Below are 14,938 nucleotides of genomic sequence, written 5' to 3'. Positions count from 1 at the left end.
ATACAAAAAAAAATGTTTGCTATTATCAATGTAATCAATCAACTGGGTAAGTAAGGTGATAACTATTCGTTATTATTTTTTTACCCTATTCACCTGCAGTGTCTCGCCTTAATTAACAAAACATAGGCCTGGTTTCACAGACAGGGCTTAGACTAAACCAGGATTAGCCCATAGTTCAATTAGGACATTTAAGTAATGTTTATAGACATGCTTAGAAAAACACATTACTGGTGAGCATCTTGAGACAAAACAAAGGCACTGATATATTTTTAGATCAGTCAGTGCAAGTTTCTTTCAGTTGAAACAGCTCAGATTTACATTTTAATCTTAGACTAGGCTTAAGTCTTGTCTGTAAAACCGGGGGATAAATCACCTCTATAGTAGTGAGTAAATCCTATTATTCTGAGCATTTTTATACATTTTAATTTAAATTAGTAGGCCTACTTTTCCCATTTGAGTCTAACCAATGCAGTGCGTCAGGCTCTTTTTGTTTTCTCTTGGTTTTTGACTCAAAGCTTTGAAGTTATTGAGATGCATCCCTTGTGACTGCTAACCCCGGTCTCCCCTTATTGCTCATGTCTTTAAATCTCTCCACGGCAACCGAGTTTTGTTTTCCGTTCATTACTTTCGGTTCTGACTCAGTGAAACCGGCTGATGATCCGCCCACAGCCGCGAGAAACGAAACTAACCCGGTATTTAAAGCAACCGAGGAGATGAAAGACGCAGCTTTGCAGAAGACACCATAACCAGGTGGGTGCTTAAGATCATATTAAATAAGAATCGCTTTGTTTACAATGTTATTTATGTTTTAGATCTAGTGTCATTTGCCGCTGTTGTTTCCACTGGTCTCAGAGTCCGTTTTGTTTGTTTTTTTAGCCTGGTCATTTCCGGTAGGAGACTAGCACGCAGATATTTAATTTTTAAATATTTTTTAAAGAGAGAATAACACGAGCAGTATGCAATATTCTCATTTTATATTGTGTATTTTAACATTGTTATAACATTATAATAAAGCATTTGAAAAAAAAAATGATAACCTTATTTTGCATTTTATACATATATTGCCTATATAAAATTATACATACAGAGTTCTTTGCGATATCACGTTCTGTAGTCTGCGTTGATATATACACTGTAGTTTAACGAGAAATGAAACTGATATTTCACAGTGACTATAAATGTCTTAATATTTCACTAATGTGTCCGGATCAGCTCTATTTGATTAAGCAGAGGATAGATAGATTTCATTTTGTTTTATAGTTTGTGAACAATAGCACAAGCAAAACTGGGTGGTAACTGATTACATGTATTCTTGATTACGTAATCAGAAAAAAAAAAACTACTTGTAATTGGATTAAATTACATTTTAAAATACTCCTAATCAGACTGCAGTTGCTGTTTAATGGATTAGATGATTGCATATTATTCACACAATAGCAATACATAATTCATATTTATTGATTCCCTAAATCCTCTTAATCTTTATATATATATATATATATGATTTTGTTTAATTTAACATTTTTTTTATGATTTAATACATTATTATCTTTTCATTAAACTCATAACCCCCCTGCAGTTCCTTCACAAACATTAATTTGGGAAACCTTGATGTAATATGTTTAATGCACTTCATGTTATATAACAACAAATGGAATATATTTTCTTACTCTTTGTATTTGTATGTCGATATGGTACAATATTATCTTATTTAAATCAATGTGATAAACCTAAATTTAGGTTAAAAAGTGATCTAAAAGAAATTTGATTACCTACAACGTATCATGGATTACGTTTCTGACTACAATTCTTGTCATGTAATTTGAAATCAATAACGGATTACATTGTATAAGTAATCTACCCAGTTCTTGTGCACAAGGATATGTCAATCTAAAGGCATTCATTGACATACAGTATTTATCTTTCTAAAATGAAGGAAGGACTTTGAGCAAGGTTTAAAAGAATTGTAAATGTTTCAAGAAATGCACTTAATGTTTTACAAATGTTAAGAACGATTTAAGAAATTCACCAAAGTGCCTGAAAAAAGCTCAAATGAATGAAAGCCATTGCATTAGATCCAGGGTTTCAACCAGATGCCCACCTAAAGGAAGGTGAAGGCATTGCAGATGTGTACAGAGAACAATTATTTAATTAATTTTACTGTATTGGTATAATCGCCCCGCAGATATATCAACACCTGTAGAATGTTCAATTCAAGAGGAGGAGGACAACAAAGAGGAAGAGGAGGATTCAATGCCCCTCAAAGAAGAGGTATAGGTCTTTAATATCACTTCCTTACATTCCCTTATTTAACTTGGTCAATATGCATCCTTATTATTAATACACCACAATTTCTATTTTTCAACAGATGGTTCTGTGCCTGGTCAAAGACAAGCAAGCAGGTCTTCCAGTCAAGGAAGAGGAAGCAGCAGAGGTGGCCGAGGAGAGGGAGGAAGAGGAGATGGAAGGGGTCGAGGTCACCAACAAGCCAGTGGAAGTACAAACAGCCATAGGGAAAGATGGCCAGATGAAAAAGCTCAAAGTGCAAGAGGTGGAGGAGATGGAAGGGGCAGAGGACAGGGGAGAGGAGAAGACAGGCAACATCATCACGGGAGGCCAAGCTGGACCAACGCCCACCGTCCTGTGATAAGGGGAGGCTCAAGTAATGCATCTTCACCCTCTCGAGGATTTGGGAGACCTGTTCATGGGCTCATGCATCAACATTTGACCAGTTATGCACTTCCAACTCCTTTAATTTCAAGCAGCCGCCCTGAATACACGGGTCATCAACAAGCCAGTGGTGAAGAACCTCAAAGAGGAAGAGAAGAAACTCAGAGAGGTAGAGGGGGAAATGGGAGAGGGAGAGGAAGAGGAAGAGGGAGAGACGGCACCCCTGAAGTACGCACACTGGGGTATAAAACGCTTGAAGGCCTGCTGGAGAAAGAAGCATCTGAGGTAGCCATCACCCTTTCATCTAGCACTGGACTTAAGAATCTGCTTGAGGACAATATGAGAAGCGACCTGATGCAGCTGGTCTGTAAAGTTCTCTGCAAGGCCTTTGAGTCTCGAACTGACCGCAAGATCGTGCTGCACTTGGCTCGCATTGTCAAGGACTCTGCATTTTTCCGTAACTTTCTGCCATATCATGTGACTGGAATGTTGTCAGATCACGCACAAGCTCGAAGGGAGCAGTATCCACAACATTTGAGAAACATCATCAGTCTTGTTTCCACATGTTTGGACATGTTTCCACACAGCTCTATCCAGTCTGTCTCCATGTTGGTGGCTGTTTTGAAACCAACCGTCAACCAGTTGCGTGCCTCTGGTGTAGATATTCTCGACAATACTGATGAAGACTTGGATAGGGTGCAGGGTTTGGTGAACCATCTCCAAGAGAAATCAAGGGAAGGCACTTTGCGGTCAGATAACTACTCCTTCCTGGCGGCTGACGAGGATGCCCCACCTGGGGAGGAAGACTACAGGACGATGAGCATCTATCCAACCATTGAGGAGTTCCATCTAGACCAAAAACCATTCCTGAGACCCAACATAATGTCTCAAAGATTTCTTAATGCTCGCATCTATCTAGACACACACTTCCGACTTCTGCGTGAAGATTTTGTGAGGCCACTGCGAGAGGGTGTCAAGGAGATCCTCAGGAGCCAGCACAAAACTGATGGAATACCACTAAAAAAGAGGCAGTTTGATGACATCAGAGTCTACTATGACACCCGATTGGTTTTGCCACTTTGCACATCAACAGGAATTGCCTACAAAGTGCAGTTTGACTCACGGCCTCTACAGGTAATCACAAATTGCAAGTTGTCCGAGAGATCTCCATGTACTCCATGTGTCCATTGGTCCTTCTATTAATTGAATTCATTTTATCTTCTCCTGCAGTTTGTCCGGTGGGAAAATTCCAAACGCCTGATTTACGGATCCCTTGTCTGTCTCTCCATGGACAACTTCGAATCCTTCCTGTTCGCCACTGTTACCGATCGGGATCCAAAGCTGCTGAAGCAGGGACAGGTGCATCTCTGTTTTTCTTCTGAGAGCAGGGCCAGGTTGGCCAGGGTTCAGCCCTCAGACTCCTTCCTGATGGTCGAGACCACAGCTTACTTTGAAGCCTACCGATACGTTCTAGAGGGTCTCCAAGAGCAAGATGACAATGATGTTCCCTTTCAAAGGTATGCAATACTCTGTGGCTGGTTTCTAGAGAATTGAATATTCTGGATATTGTTTTGTGGTTTGCTTGGGTATTCTTTGTGGTTTCTAGGTGATTTTAAGTCTAAAGAACTCACCGCCAAGTCACCTTTATTTATAACGCGCTTTTAACAAGACAGGTTGTGTCAAAGCATTACAGTGTTAAATAGAAAAATAGTGAGTAAATAATTCAAATGGAAAACAATAAACACAATTTTAGGTTAAAGGCAGTTCATCATTGAATTCAGTGATATCGTCATCCAGCTCATTTTAGTTCAAATAGTATAAGATATCGCTATATCGCTAATTAAGTGTCCCCAACTAAACAAGCCAGAGGCTACAGCAGCAAGGAATCAAAACTTCATCGGTGACAGAAACTTTTTTCAAAAAAAACTTGGGAGAAACAAGGCCCAGTTGGGGGGCCAGTTCTCCTCTGGCCAGATGAACCAGCAGTTTGTTCCATGTTGCAGCAAAGTCAGATTGTGCAGAGGACTCATCAGGTTCCGGTGGTCTTCTGTCGATGGCCGTATAGGTGACATGGTCTTCATTGGGGATCTGTCTCTGGGGCTCCTCTAGTTGACGTGGTCTCCGCTGACATTCAGGGCTGTTTAATCTCTGAATAAGAATGAGACATACTAATATTAGCATAGATGCCATTCTTCTTATGATGCAATGAGTACATTGTGTGTTATGGGAAGTGTCCCTAGTTCTGGTTGACCTAATTAATGCAGCCTAACAATCCTTTAAAGGATTTGAATGACAAAAATGTGTTAATGTGTATAAACCAGGTTAAAGAGATAGGTCTTTAATCTTGATATAAACTGACAGAGTGTGTCTGCCTACCGAACAACGTTACGTAGGTTGGCCACTAAATAAGAAAATGATCTGCCCCTGCAGTTTATTTTGATATTGTAGGAATTATCAAATTGCCAGAAATCATAATTTCCAGGTCTGATCAATAATAATAGTCATGCTTAACTTGGTAAATGCCACACTGCACCTTTTTTGTATGTTTTAGGTACATAGTTGAGTGCAGCACAAACGTAGATCCTCCAGCTTATCTTCGGGTGGAGGGAAGGTCATACGATCTGTGTAGCATCATGGCAGAAGGACAGGAGAAGATTCCACCCTTCAACCCCTTGACCCCACACGCCTGGCCTGATGAGGAAAAAATGGGCCTTGATGAAAGCCAACTTCAAGCACTTAAACTGGCCTTAACCAATGAACTGGCCATCATACAGGGACCCCCAGGAACAGGTGACTAATCTAGGACTAGAGTTTGCTGTTCACCAATGTCTTACTCTCGAGATTTGCAAGATTTTTCTTTTTCCAAACTGGAAAATTTGAAAATCCTGTTTGTTTTCTTCTTCAGGGAAGACGTATGTAGGACTCAAAATCGCTCGGGCTTTGCTAGAGAACCATAAGTCCTGGTCAAATGGTTGCCCTATGCTGGTGGTCTGCTATACCAATCATGCTCTTGACCAGTTTCTGGAAGGTATGGTGCTAATATCTAAATCTGTGTGGTTGTTATAAAACTGTGTTGCTTTTTCAGTACTTTGTGGGACAAACATAAGTAGGTCACAAATGATTGTTTCTTAGAGACAAGGATAAGATAAAATGGAAAGCAAATAGAGATGCCTCTTAGTTCTGAGTTCTTTCTTGTGATAAAAATACAGCAGTAATCTCAAATGCCATGTGTCTCAACAGAAGCATTTAAGGGACTTTGAACTTTATGGCTTCTCCAGGGAGTTCATTCTAGTCCAGTAAATGATAACTCTACAGCTTCATGTATGAAGTTATGAGATATTTTATTACTTTTGTCCCAGGCATCCTCAGATTTTTAAAAACTGGGATTGTGAGAGTTGGAGGACGAAGTAACAGTGAAATTCTAAAGCCCTTTGGTCTGAGGGAGCTGACCAGGGTATCAAACTTCCGCAAAAGTTTGCCACAGCACCTGAGGAGAGCCCATCATGAGGTGAGCCCTATATCATGGATGTAATTTTATTATTTTTTTTTTATTTTATTATTTAAATTTAATTTTTATACTAATCTATTATTTTTTAAGGACTGTACATAGAATAAAAAATATATAATCAGTGTTATTTTATTATTATTAATATACCGTTATAGTTTTAAATAATATTTTATATTATTTAATATTTAAATTTTTTCATTTTGATTTTATTTAAAGTTTAAGTAAATTTGTAAATATATGAAATTATCCTGATTTTTGTTTAACCACAATAACTCTTTTGTAAACACTTTGAAATGACACCCTTTTTATTTATTTAATTTTTGTATTTATTTAAAAAAAAAGACAACTCAATAAATGTCTCAATTAATGTTTAAAAGTTCTCTGAAAACAATTATGTGCCAGTTAAGCTCTAATGAGTTGTGCTTTATGTCCACAGTTCTACACAGAGATGGAGGCCGCAGAGGAGCTCTTAAAGAGACAGTCCGCTCAGCTCGAATGCAGCTTGCGTGGCGTCCTCAAAGAAGACTTCCTAGAGAGATATATCTCTCCTCAGCACTGGGACAGTCTGTGTCAACAGCCAGTGAGTGACACACACACACACACACACACACACACACACACACACACACACACACACACACACACACAGATTCTGAAATGCCATGCCACAGCTGTCATACATATTGTCCATAAATAGAGTATACAGATCATGAAGCAATATGAGCTAAGCAACGACACAAGCAAAAAAAAAAAGAACTTTGGCTTCCTTGCTAAACCTTTGATAGTTTATGTGCCTTAAAACCAGACAATCATTATTTTAACAGTATATGTTGAGATTCCCAATGAAATTGCATTTGCCACCCAGCAGCTGTCAATGTTGGACCTTGCTTTAAACCTAGAAAGCTACTGTATCATATTTAATATGCAAAAAGTCGTCCGATTGATAGTTTATACTTTTTTTTTTTTTTTTGCAAAAGTAAAGGGTATTTTAGTATGTCTACAAACGTCCAACTTCAGCTTGTGCTTTTTGTGTGATATCTTTACTGATCCTTGTAAAGTTAACATCAGAATAAGTTTTATATTGTTATTCTATTGTATATTTTAATATATTTATTTATTTTTAGAACAGTCACTTTCATTTGCGTGTATTATGATCATGAGGATTTTGAGAATTGTGTATTTGTTCATCCCTCAATCATTGTGTTCAATTGCATTATGGATCATCATAAAACATGTAAATATCATCTTACTAAGACATATTATCCCAGTAATATCCCTGCTAAAAAAACAGCTAAAACCAGCCTGGACGTTGGCTGGTCTTAGCTGATTTAAACTGAAAGTAGCTGACTTCACCTGGTCTCCCAGGCTGGGAAAGTGACCAAAACCCCTCTAAAACCAGCTTGCTGACCAGCTATGACCAACTAAAACCAGCCAACCAGCTTAGCCTGGTTTTAGCTGTTTTTTTTTCCAGCAGGGCTACACAACTAATATGCATTTTATGAAAGTAGTTAAAGATGTTAAAGATCTCATTCATTGCACCAACTGCAACAAATTTTATATTTTTACTCAGTTCCTTGCTGAAAAAACAGCTAAAACCAGCCTTTTTTCAACAGGGTTGGGTCTATGAATAAAACTGATCTGTTTTTTTTTTTAATGTGATGAACTATGATGCTCTATATCAATTACGATACCCAACAAAAACACACACAAACATTTGTTTTTTATTTTTATTTTTTGTTTAATGGACTGTTCCACAACGAAGAAAAATATAATTTCATCAAGAATGAATCTTGTGACTTGAAATGCATACAAATGTTTAAACTCAGCAATTTTCAAAACATCCTTTCTTTCTGTGTTAGGTGTTTGAAGGATTTGAGATTGTGGGAAAAAAGAAGCCTTCAATAATAGCGGAGTGGCTCGGCATCGGATTCTCCGCTTTTATGCAGGGGCCACAAATAACAGGTGGAGACTCTAATACACTAACCACAATCATCAACAATTTGTCTCTCTTGTGCTTCTCTTAAGGGAAAATCTTCCACAACATCATTCTTTGAGCACATGCTCATTAAAGAAAGGAATAGCTGTTCTATGGCATTTCCTTCACAGTGATTTTCTTTCATCGCTGAGATGCAGTGTTTATAATCATTTGGTCATTAATGCAACAACTGCCAAACTATTCATAAGACAAAGTGTTTGATATTTCTCAGTTATTGGCATAAATACAGTGCTTGTAATACAGGGCTACCATCCTGCAGAGTTCAGCTCCAACCTCAATGTTGGAGCAGGTTGAAACTGAATTCTGAATAAATAGTAGCTCTCCAGAAAATATAGTAATAATATAGTAATATAGCTGTAGTAATATAGTTCTTCTGCTGCTCATCAGGCCCCCTTCTGGTTGAGGCCTGTATGTTGTCTGTCTGTGTCTCAAATGCAACTCTTGTGAGCAGTTTTTATGATCAAACACATCATGAAAGTTTAAATTAAGGCTTACATTACAAATTTCATCTAGTCTTTAGCCAATGAATGTATACCAGAAACATAAATGGCAAATACAGCATTACAAACCTCTCTCTCTCTCTTACATTCTCAGAGGCAGCAGATGAAGATGAAGCACAGTTGGACGATGAGGAACTGATAGATATCGATGAAGAGGCAGATTTGATCCAGGCTGAAAGGATAGTGGTTGATGAAGATCACAGGGATAAAGACAGGAACAAGCAGAGAAGAGAGGAGAAAAACATCGCTCTCATGGCTGAGGAGATGCTGGCTATGAATCTGAACGATACTGAACCACAAGAACAAGCCCAGAATCAAAGTCAGGCTGGTCAAGGGGAATGGCAGGTATGAGAAATCATGCATTTAATTATTTATATGTTTAATTAAACAGTTTACATAATATATATGATCATAAAAAGAGTTTTCATAAAATTCATAATTTAGAAAATATGTTCAGTTGAAAAAAAATAAAATCAAAGCTTCTTATGAATATCATGTACACTATTTATGGAACATTTGCATATTAAAAATTATTTTTAACAGCGCAGGACTGTTTCAAATAAACTGGAAAAAGGCAAAGGACATTTAAAAAATGACAAATTCATGCTTCTTATGCAAAAACTTAACTAACCTGGTTTACTTATAAATATGTAACATTGCAGAAGTAAAATGCTTTTCATGGTGATTGTAAAGGCCGTGCTGTTTGCCATTTGTATGTTGTTGTGAAGATCTCAGTGTTATTGTTCTGCTCGTTTGTGTTCAGGTGCAAGGCCACCAAAAGAAAAAAATTAAGCAAATGGCTAAAAAAGAGCTGAGGAAGACTTCAGCTATGAGTGACCAGCAAGAAAGGCAAATCAGGGATATTTGGAGCCTCACTCTGAAAGACAGATGGAGACTGTATCGGTAAGATACACACACGCTTCCTGCACTAGATGGCAGCATTTACCTACAAAATTATTTAAGCTGCACCAGTGAACTTACATGTTAATTCACAGTGTACACCAGCTAGATTAGATTTGTACTATAAACATCTTTGTTTTGTCCTTTCAGGCTATGGATTTTGCGCTATCGGACTGATCTTCGCGCTAAGGCCCTCACTTCTGAACAGGTGTATCAGGATGCGGCGGAGCGGCTCAATGAAATCCGCCGTCGTGAGGACCTCTGTGTGCTACGGGAGGCTCGAGTTGTTGGTATGACCACCACAGGAGCGGCTAAATACAGACAGGCTCTGCAGGAGCTGGGGCCCAGACTGGTGATCGTGGAGGAGGCGGCAGAGGTGTTAGAGGCGCACACTATCACCACCCTCAGCAAAGCATGCCAGCACCTCATACTGATCGGAGATCACCAACAGGTAGACAGCGCTTAAAATATTATGAAAAATTGCATGAACAATAAATGCTTCTGTAATAAGATACCATAATGATTTCTGTTTTCATGCATTTCAACCTGCACAGTTGAGGCCTAGTGCAACAGTGTACGATCTTGCCAAGAATTTCAATCTGGAAGTGTCGATGTTTGAGAGGCTTGTCCGAGTGAACTTTCCATTTGTGCGCCTTAACTACCAGGTTAGTTTCTGTACTACCATATCAGCCATTTAACAGTACCACTTTATTTTACGGTCCGTTTCCGCATGTACAAACTGTGTACTTGTCATGGGAATTGCAATAACTGGGTAATAGCTAGGTACTAATCCTGAACCTAACCCATGTAGTTACCTAATATTATCAGTACTTTCTTAGATAAGAACACCGTAAATATAGATAAGTGCACTTTATTAACTTTATTTATTAAGTCCAAAGGCACTTCTAATAACTTGATCTGGCAAATTCCTATAGTGAATCACAATCCTGTTGTTTCTTTTGCATTGCATTTCTAGCATCGCATGAGGCCAAGCATCGCTCGACTGTTGACTCCTCATATATACGATACTCTGGAAAACCACCCGTCTGTACTGGAGTATGAAAATGTTAAGGTAAGTAATTTAACCAAACAAAACCCACAACCTTTTATTATAATATGTGACCCTGGACCACAAAACAAATCCGTGTATTTTTATTAAATTAATAAATAAATAAGCCATTCCATTGATGTATGGTTTGTTAGGATAGGACAATATTTGGCCGAGATACGACTTTTTGAATATCTGGAATCTGAGGTCGCAAAAACAATCAAATATTTTGAAAATCACCTTTAAAGTTGTCCAAATTAAGCTCTTAGCAATCCATATTACTATTCAAAAATTTATATATTTACGGTACGAAATTTACAAAATATTTTCACGAAACATGATCTTTACTTTATATCCTTATCATTTTTGGCATAAAATAAAAATCAATTATTTTGACCAATACCATGTATTTTTGGCTATTGCTACAAATATACCCGCGCTACAGAAGACTGGTTTTGTGGTCCAGGGTCACATATTACATCAGTCCTGGCAAATACTTATCACAGCTTGCGAAAAAGTAATTCATGTACCATCTACTTGACTCCTGCATCTTATGGTCTGCAGGGGCTTTTGACAAATCTCTTTTTCGTGGAACATTCCCAACTCGAAGAAGAGATTAAGGATGGACGGAGTCACCAGAACCCTCACGAGGCTCATTTTGTTGTCGCGCTTTGCCGCTACTTGCTGTACCAGGAGTACAAGCCTTCCCAGATCACCATTCTCACCACCTACACCGGACAGCTTCACTGTCTGCGTAAGCTCATGCCCTCTACGGAGTTCTCTGGCGTCAAAGTTCATGTTGTTGACAAATACCAAGGGGAGGAGAATGACATTATCATATTGTCTCTGGTGCGTAGCAATCTACAGAATAGAGTTGGCTTCCTAAACATACCAAACCGCGTCTGCGTTGCCCTTTCTCGTGCTAAGATGGGTCTCTATTGCATTGGAAATATGGACATGCTCAGCTCCGTTAGGCTGTGGAGCAGCATCCTCCACACACTGAGAGAGCACAAACAAGTGGGTCCTGCTTTGACGTTGAGTTGTCAGAACCATCCGGATAAACAGATCCTTGCGTCCTGCAGTAATGACTTCAAAGGTGCCCCTGAGGGTGGTTGCGATCAGCCCTGCCAATATCGCTTGGATTGTGGCCACGTGTGCACCCGTATGTGCCACCCATATGATGCGGAGCACAAGGAATACAAGTGCATGAAAGACTGCCAGAAGGTGCTGTGTGAACTGGACCACAAATGTGTACGTCGCTGTCACCAAGAATGCGGTGAATGCATGGTACTCCTAGACAAGACAATTCCATCATGCCAGCACATCCAGAAGGTGCCGTGCCACCAAGACCCTGCAACATTTGCCTGTCGAGAGCGTTGCCAAAAGACCCTCCCATGCGGCCATCCCTGCAAGGCAGCTTGTGGAGAGTCCTGCACCGCTCAGTGCAAGGTTAAAGTTCAAATGCAGCTGAAATGTGGACACATGCAGGAAGAACCATGCTACATTTCCAGCGACCACAAAAGGGAGCCAAACTGCAGAACTAAATGTGGCACCACCTTGAAATGTGGTCATCCTTGCCCGGGAACTTGCCATGGATGCTGTCAAGGTCGCCTGCACAAAGCATGCTCCCATAAATGCCAACAACTCCTTGTGTGTTCTCATCGGTGTCGGGAGCCTTGTGTAAGAGATTGTCCACCATGCTCCATTCCCTGCGAGAACCGTTGCGTCCATAGCATCTGCATGAAGACTTGCGGTCAGCCTTGTGCCCCGTGCAATGAACCCTGCGAATGGCAGTGCCCTCACCACAGCTGTTCCAAGCTTTGTCACGAACCATGCGACCGTCCGCCTTGTTCTGTTCCCTGCAACAACACCTTGCCCTGCGGACACCGCTGCATAGGTCTGTGTGGAGACCGCTGCCCCGATAAGTGTCGCATTTGCAATAAAGACGAGGTCACGGAGATCTTCTTTGGCAATGAAGACGAACCAGATGCTTCTTTCATTCAGCTTGAAGATTGCAAGCACCTGTTCGAGACTACAGGAATGGATCAATATATGAATCTTGGCGAAGACCAAGACTCCGAATTGGATCAAAGGGCGATCCGACTCAAGGAGTGTCCAAGGTGTCGCACTCCCATCCGTAGAAACCTTAGGTATGGCACTCACATCAACCGCAGCCTGGCAGCCATCGAGATGGTCAAGGAGAAGATAAATGGTGTGCCCGATGCTATTAAGGAAAAGCAGGAAGTTCTTAGCTTGCAACTGCTTGAGAAGGAGAACTTGAGGAAGCATTTTCTCAGAGAGTTTACCTTCCTTAAAGAGAAGCTTGAAACAAAGGACCTTTCACTCCAACTACTTTGGCATCTCGAGAACTTGATGACCTACCTCGAGAGCGTTGGGAAACTGAAAGCAATGCAAGCAGATCATATGACACCCCTTCTGGACAAAATTCGACCATTCTCCAGCAAAGTTGAAGAAGTCTTTAGATTCCTCTCAGATCGGACTCAGAAGTTTTCAGACCAGCAGGTTGAAGATCTCGAGCGTGAATTGAAGAGACTATCCTACCTAGCTGAGCTTAACGTGCGCTGTGGCATGTCACTGATCAGAAGTCGTCTTTATAACACCGAGGTCCAGCAATTGAGAGACATCCTGGAGGACAATTTGCCTTTCTCAGAGGGTCTAGAACGTACAGTCCAACACATGTTTACGGTCCTGGACACCAAACTGCCACGCAGTGGCCTGGGCATCACTGACGAGGAGAGGGTGATGATACTCAAAGCCGTCGGTTTGACTAAAGGTCACTGGTACAAATGTCCCAACGGGCACGTATATGCAATCGGCGAATGTGGGGGTGCCATGCAACAAACCAAATGTCCTGAATGCTACGCCGATATTGGAGGCACTAATCACACTCTCATTCAGGGAAATGCTGTGGCGACTGAAATGGATGGCGCACAGCATGCCGCCTGGTCAGATGGTGCCAACTTGGCAAACTTTGACCTAATAGACTTTGAAGACTAAAAGTCTGCTGATAGGGTTTTAATCTGGTTAACACAAATAATGAAATGCTGTTTTAATCAGGTAAGAGGGTAATTGCACCTTAAGAGCAAGTTGTAATTTAAAAGTTGGCAAGAGCTTTCAAAATGAATTATTCTCCACACTTGCTACTCATGGGAGAATTTAAAAAAGATGTTTTGCATTATATCTATTTTGACCTAAGATGAGAGAATTGCTATCGTTGTTTATCCGCTTGTAGGTACATTTGTTGTTCTACTGTGCACAACTAGTCAATCTAGTCAATGAAATGCACCTTTCACTTGGATTTTGATCCTCATGTATTCTAGACTTTTGGCTTCCTAGCTAAAATTCAGTTAGCATTTTTTTTCATTAACATGTTTCCTCATGTCAAATTAAAAATGTGGCATGAGAGTCAAAGCCGTTGCTACTGCCTGCTAAATGAACTGCATATTGTTTACTCAAAGTCTGTTTTAACTTATATTTCATGCTTGGTGTGTGGAACCTGGTTATAATAAATCCTCCACTCATTTAAGTTCATTAGCTTTTACAAACTTGAAATATTATTGCAGTGATAAAATAAGCACCTTTTTGTTTAAGTGCAACATGCTACTAATTAATGAGGCCGATATGTAATCAGTCTTATTAAATAGATAGATAGTTGTGGTCCTGAATGCTGATTGGTCAATATGGCTAATGCACTTAAATGTCCTTAATCCAGATATGCTAACATCAGTGATTAACAGCATCTTACATGTTATAAACTATATCACAGAATAGCACTTAACAATACATATCCTTAATAAAATGGTGTTTTAATGAAAATGTGTCCTTAATGTTTTCATAAAAGCAACTTGAGGCCTTGGTTTCAAGTATATCCCTACTAACAGTTTGGCTTGATTTCACTAGGAGGCAGCAGTGTATCGTCAACAACTCTCTCAGCAACAAAGACAGTGCTTTCCATATCTCAAGCTGTGCTTTCTCTCATGTACGGTCAGACTCTGACCTGCATCAAGAAACACACCGGTCTCTGTCAACTTCAGCAGGTTTATTCTCCACTGATATCTGCCCAATAATAAAGCATTACCCGAGCTCTCAGCCCAAATTACCAGCAGTCGAGTGAGTCCAGAGGCTAGTCTGAGCTGCTGGGACGGCTTCCATTTAGGCTTCCCAGCAGCTTACATCAGTTCATTATGTGATGAATGTCGTCCTGTCATAACATAAACCCGAATGCAAAGTCGGCACTTTCCGCACAGGAACTAAGGGTGGGGTGAAGAAGCGGCAACAACGAAAAAAAAAAACTG

At 39.9% G+C, this 14,938-nt stretch overlaps 1 protein-coding gene across 1 annotated transcript; it reads left to right on the top strand.

The window, feature by feature from the left end:
- The first annotated feature begins 689 nt into the window (after window positions 1-689).
- znfx1 (zinc finger, NFX1-type containing 1) lies at window positions 690-14,459 on the top strand. Its single transcript, XM_073852307.1, has 15 exons — window positions 690-750; window positions 2,186-2,271; window positions 2,369-3,804; window positions 3,901-4,187; window positions 5,222-5,460; window positions 5,576-5,698; window positions 6,030-6,178; window positions 6,615-6,758; window positions 8,038-8,140; window positions 8,769-9,019; window positions 9,438-9,577; window positions 9,725-10,025; window positions 10,129-10,239; window positions 10,551-10,646; window positions 11,187-14,459. Exons 2-15 carry the CDS (start codon window positions 2,205-2,207, stop codon window positions 13,638-13,640), a joined length of 5,901 nt encoding a protein of 1,966 aa, XP_073708408.1. The 5' UTR covers window positions 690-750; window positions 2,186-2,204; the 3' UTR covers window positions 13,641-14,459.
- The last annotated feature ends 479 nt before the right edge of the window (window positions 14,460-14,938 follow it).

Source organism: Garra rufa, chromosome 12 (genome assembly GCF_049309525.1).
Source record: "Garra rufa chromosome 12, GarRuf1.0, whole genome shotgun sequence".
NCBI classification, from domain to species: domain Eukaryota; kingdom Metazoa; phylum Chordata; class Actinopteri; order Cypriniformes; family Cyprinidae; genus Garra; species Garra rufa.
This window is presented reverse-complemented; position numbering and strand designations above follow the sequence as displayed.

What these genes read in the sequence shown, in the direction of transcription:
- znfx1 (XM_073852307.1), top strand. Translation starts at nt 2,205, where the DNA reads ATGTTCAATTCAAGAGGAGGAGGACAACAAAGAGGAAGAGGAGGATTC. An exon ending in TCTTGACCAGTTTCTGGAAG is followed by an intron (nt 5,699 to 6,029) that starts GTATGGTGCTAA and finishes CTTTTGTCCCAG; the next exon opens with GCATCCTCAGATTTTTAAAA. An exon ending in CTGGTCAAGGGGAATGGCAG is followed by an intron (nt 9,020 to 9,437) that starts GTATGAGAAATC and finishes GTTTGTGTTCAG; the next exon opens with GTGCAAGGCCACCAAAAGAA.